The following is a 5509-nucleotide window of genomic DNA, read 5'->3' on the forward strand; positions in this document are numbered from 1 at the left end:
TACTCCGTTCTTCTGGGAGCTCTTTGTCACTACTTACACTGGGGTCTACTGCCACTTCCACGGGACTCTCAAAACCACCTCGGGTTTTAAATTAACATTTTGTCCCTAAGTGAACGCTGTGCCACTTTCACTTGCAGTATTCGTTTTCACGAGTGTCTTCTGGATTCTCCTCTTTGGTGGGTGCTTTCTGGGGAACTTAGAGACAGGCAGAGCCACACGGTATGAAGGAAATCCTGCCTCCCAGATGGCCACGCACGCTACGTGGTCACCACAGCGAGTTAAACGGCTTTAGGGGTGATCGCAGAAATCAGAACCGCCCCCAGGACGTCGTAATCAGGGGCAGAGCCCTGCAGGTGACCTTCTGGAAGCTGTACATTTTGCAGACGCAGCCTCAGAAGGAAAAACAAGATGGTTCCGCAGCTCAATGTTCCAATTAGCCCTTAGACCTGCTCAAGTCCCTCTGTGACAAGGCCATCTTAGCCCGGACCAAAGGCAACACTCTCCGTCTCTAACTCAGCCTGGTTCTGCCCACCGGGACTCGGTGCACCTGAACAGGATGGGGGCTGGGGAGGGGGGGGGGCGGCGGGGGGGGCAGGGAAGGGGGGGCACCAAGATGCTAAAACTGACCTCAGGGGTGAAGTTAGGAGGTTGGGGAGCTAGAACCCGAGCACCTCTTGAGTATCACAGCAATCTCTGGTGGCCCAACGAGTTTGGGCTGTAGCTTTGGGAAATGAGATAAAACTATTAGCAACTCTTCCCTTCTTTCAACCAAAAGAAAAGAAGGCCCCTTCATAGGCTTTGATCGTCATAGAAACCTACTTTAGTTATTAAAAAAGAAGTTTAGGTGGAAGAAACTCCAGGGAAAGAGAGTCACTGACAGTGACAGCTCTGGAATTTCCCGGGGATACCCACCATCTGCGGGGGCTCAGCCCCCACCCTCCCAGGCTACCCATTCTCTCCACCCCCGCCTCTCAGTCTGAGTATAGTTAATACTGTACTTTCATCCAAGGCATCTCGCATTTCCGCTGCACTCACTCTTGCCCTTAGCATCCTACATACGCTTACTCCTTAGTTCTTCCAGAACACTCCTTCTGAGGGTCCACGGTTACTGCTGCTTCTCTAAAGCAACACATATGTTAAAACTCAGGTCTGTCTTTAACTTTAAAAAAAGTGCTTAAAACCATCCCATGCAATGGTTTTTCAATTCATTTTCAACTAATAAAATCAAACGCGTTTCGGTTTACAAATAATACTGAATAAAAAGGTGAATCCGATTCTTCTCTCACATTTTCAATCATGTGCCTTCATTCGTTTCAGTACCTTAATGAGTTGAACTCTTGTCTGGAAAAAATAGAAGGTACAAATATAGAGAATTTTTAGGATAAAAAATTTTCTGAATATAAAAATGCTTTCTGTGTTTGAAAATAACACTTTTAGATTCTTCCTGTAGTGTCAGGTTTGGTAACTAAACTATTCAGTACCCAAGGCTTTTAAAAAATAACAAGAGAGAGCATGGTTTTCAATACAAACATACTCAGGACCCAATCACACCTGTGGACCATCCCCCTAGAGCGTTACTGTTTCTCAACAAGAAAACCCGAAATACTTCAGTCATAAAATAAAACTCCATTATCAAAAACCAGTTTAAGACAGAAACCTATGCGCCTTAATGATTGCCAGAGTTGCCCAGCATAGCTTCAGTAAAACAGAGAATTGTCTGGAAAACACAATCTCCACAAAGTGTGCAAGTACCGCAAATGGGACGGAGCGGCGCAGGGCAGGCCCGGGGACCGCGTCCTCCTCCCTCAGCACCTTTCCCAGGCACAGCCTCCCCAGCCTCTGGCCTCGTGCTCCGCACAGCTCCTTCAGCGCCCGCCATTCATCACGCGCTCCGGCGGCCCAGGGTGCCCGAGGGAGTCGGAGTTAGGTGGCCTTTCCTTTCGCCTGAACGCTCCCCACGGTGGACGGGTTCCCGTGACAAGTCGTGGGAGGTCATATGAGCCGCGAGCTTTTCAGGAACTGAATGAGCACTCGGTACACGAATGTGTACTGGCAGAGGGTCTGCACCATCATCATCCTCTGTCGCCTCAGCATGTCCAGCACCCTCGGGATGTCCAGCACCTGGATGGGGAGTCAGCCGTGAGGGGAGTGGACTCCCCTGCAGAGAGGCAGTCAGCCTGAGCAGACATCTGGTCAGGAGACAGACGCTCCTTGCTACCTCGGCGTCTTCTAGAAGAAACCCCCTGGGCACGTGCTCAGAAAGAACCGTTAGGCCACTAGGTCCTCTCTTCCCCTCCTATTCCTCCCAGCCCCCCCCCCCCGCCTCATCCTTCGGCCCCGCCCACCTCTCCACCAACCGAAAAAGGGGGGGCACAGGCAGTACCTCATTGTGTTCCAGACAGGCGATCATGATCTCCGACAGGATGACGACGCCTGTCCTTCCCACCCCGGCACTGCAATGGACCAGCAACGGAGGGTTGGGGCTCTTTGGTTCACTGGTGCTATTTGTATGGCGTCGAACAGACTGGATCTCTTCAAGATACGCTGTGAGATGTCAGAAACAGAAAAGTAATGAGGACTTAAGGCCCAACAAATTCACAATTTTCAGATTATCACCCCTGATTGGGAGGACTCTGGATAAAGAGCATCCCGACTACTAACGGGCAGTGTGATCTTGGGCGGCTCGCTGCCTCTGCCTGGGCTTGCACTTTCTCATCTACAAAATGAAACGGAGGAGATGGTCTCTGAGAGTCCAGTACAGCAGTCTACTTGCTACCAAATTACACTCCAAACACTTCTGAAACCTGCACTGAACACTTAAGACCGTTATTTTAAAGCAAGTCCAGGGGCGCGCGCCTCAGTGGCTCAGTCGTTTAAGCATCCAACTCTCCATTTTGGCCTGGATCATGATCTCAAGGTTGTGAATTTGAGCCCAGTGTTGGGCTCTATGTTTACAGCAGAGAGCCTGCCTGGGATTCTCTCTCTGCCCCTCCCCTGCTCACGCTCATAAGTGCCTGCTCACGTTTTCTCTCTCTCTCACTAAGTAAATAAACATTTAAAGATAAAATACGGGTGGCGGGGTGACTCAGTCAGTTGAGCCATGATCTCACGGTTCATGAGTTCGAGCCTCCCATCAGGCTCTCTGCGGTCAGTGCAGAGCCAGTTTTGGGTCCTCTGTGCCTTTCTCGGCCCCTCCCTCATGCACTCTCTTTCTCTCTCATAAATAAATAAAACATTTAAAAAGGTAAATTAAAACAGAATAAAGGAAATCCAAAGCTTCTATGAAATAACATAAAGGAAATAGTTCAGGAGCCCAAGTCTTCCTGTATGTGGCTGATTTAAGCAGAGGCTATGCTGGGAAGGAAGACACTTACATAAAAACCCCTTGAGGTCATCTGGACAGCCGTGCTCAGGCCAGTCTGTGTACTGCAGATGCCAGACCGTCCTCTCCTGCCCCGTGAGCAGGTGCTTCATCTTCAAGCCCGTGGTGGCGTAGCAGCCAGAGTCCGTGCGGAAGCGGGTTGTGATCTTAAACCTCCCATAGGTGACGGTGTTGTGCCTGGAGCCAAGTCGTGGCCAATACCTGAAGCTCTTCTCCCTTCCGCCCTCCTGTTAAAGAGAAGTGTGGTCAGGGGTGCCTGGGTCGGGTCCGGCTCGGGTCGTGATCTCACAGTTCGTGGGCTCAGGCCCCACGTCAAGCTCCGCAATGACGGCGCAGAGCTTGCTTGGGATTCTCTCTCTGTCTCTGCCCTCTCCCCAGCTCTCACTCTCTCAAAAACAAATAAACATAAAAAAAAAAGACAAGTGCTGTCCGAGCCCAACACAGGTCCAGCAGCGGAGGCGATCCCATCCAGGCAGGGTGTCCGACGTGTAGAACTGCGGTCCCAGCCGCCACCTCTCAGGGTCAGGGCTCCCCACAAGCTCTTCCTGGAGGCTCAGGAAATCAACTAAGAGAAAGGAGTACTCACCTCCTCTGCTGTCACCATCGCTATAATGGCAATTCCCTGTTCCCACACCATCTGCCAAAAATCCTGACAGGTGCTCTGTAACGGTCCCTGTGTGGCGATATAATCCCACTCAATTCCACTGACGGAGACCTGAAATTAGAAAAGGTTTTTTTAAAAATCACGTGTATACATACAGGTATGTACGGACGCACGCACGCGTGTTTGGTCATGGTGCCTCTAAACAATGAACGGAATTATTCAGAATAAAGACATTTCTTATTCTTTTTTTCCCCCTTGTTAATACAATTCCCATGACTACCTGTTTATAAACCTACGCACTCTGAATTCACATAATGGGCCTGGGGCAATCTGCTAACCTCTCAGACTCTCTGTTCTCATCTGTAAAATAAAAATATCATGTACCCTCACAGCGATTAGAGGAGTCACTTGGCCGGATTAGCAGAGTCATTATATATGGTGCCTGCACATAATAGGTTCTCAGTAAACAGTGGTTATTGCTGCTATTACGGTTCTTCTTCTTATAAAAATAGTATCAACATAATAGGATCCTAAAATTCAAACAGTTCCCCTCATGAAGAGCTAAACATATTGGGGAAGAAAATTAACAATGAAGCCAAAACCAAGGTTAAATGTCAGATTTCTAGAGGAAAAAAAATATCCCTGCTCCAACTGGTCTCGCTTCTGAATGGGAGTCAAGATCACCCTCCAGAATGATACACAGTTTCCACCTAAGATTGCGTCTCCTTGGGCACAGGCTAAGGTAACACAGGGGTTACTAGAATTGTAGTCAGATCTGGGCTAGACCCCACACACCCTGACATCCGGCGACCACCGTGACCGTTTCCCAAGTGCCTGGTGCTATTCTGCCCACACTGTCACAGATCACGGCCACATCCCCTCACTGAGGGCTCCCTCACGTGGTGGCAGGTGCCCTGGCACATACCAGTCACCATGGCGAATAGCTGTTGGGGGGGTTCTAATGGACAGCCTGGGCGGGGGAGGCATCAGTGCTTCTTTATTCAGAGGAAAGTACAAGAACATCCCAGGTCCCAGGCTCGTAAGTGATCCAGGAATTGTGAAGCTCAGGCACCTTCCATCATTGCTCAGCTTGCGTCTGATTCTGAAATACCCCCCCACGAGACTACAACTTCATTCAGTTCTCATCCACCCAGTCAGGAGACTGAATGAGATATTCCACAGAACTGCTCAGTTTTTAAATAACCCATAACCACGTTACAAAGCACGTGCACAGATTCCCAAAAACCATCAAGGGTACCAGCCCCCGCGAGCAGACTGTCAGGTCTCTTTTAAAAGCCTCCAGGGGGGGCGCCTGGGTGGCTTAGTCGGTTAAGCGTCCGACTTTCGGTTGGGTCATGATCTCGAGGTTCGTGGGTTCAAGCTCCGCGTCGGGCTCTGTGCTGACTGCCAGCTCAGAGCCTGGAGCCTGTTTCGGTCTGTGACTCCCTCTCTCTCTGACCCTCCCCTGCTCACGCTGTCTCTCTCTCTCTCTCTCCTAGAAATAAATAAAACATAAAAAAAAA

The 5509-nt window shown here is 49.9% G+C and overlaps 1 protein-coding gene across 3 annotated transcripts in view; it reads right to left on the reverse strand.

Annotated features, from left to right (window-relative positions):
• Positions 1 to 1629: 1629 nt before the first annotated feature.
• The window catches only part of PTPN21 (protein tyrosine phosphatase non-receptor type 21), a 77148-nt gene continuing 73268 nt past the window's right edge, over positions 1630 to 5509 (reverse strand). For all 3 annotated transcript variants that reach the window (XM_039232524.1, XM_039232525.1, XM_039232526.1), the window contains exons 16-19: positions 3969 to 4097; positions 3375 to 3609; positions 2384 to 2544; positions 1630 to 2121 (exon numbers count right to left, since the gene is read on the reverse strand). In XM_039232524.1, the coding sequence (XP_039088455.1) occupies positions 1993 to 2121; positions 2384 to 2544; positions 3375 to 3609; positions 3969 to 4097 (654 nt within the window). In that variant the 3' untranslated portion in view covers positions 1630 to 1992. The remainder of the gene's footprint in view (positions 2122 to 2383; positions 2545 to 3374; positions 3610 to 3968; positions 4098 to 5509) is intronic.

The sequence above is a fragment of the Hyaena hyaena genome, unplaced genomic scaffold, assembly GCF_003009895.1.
Source record: "Hyaena hyaena isolate Hyena2069 unplaced genomic scaffold, ASM300989v1 scaffold_67, whole genome shotgun sequence".
Lineage (NCBI taxonomy): Eukaryota > Metazoa > Chordata > Mammalia > Carnivora > Hyaenidae > Hyaena > Hyaena hyaena.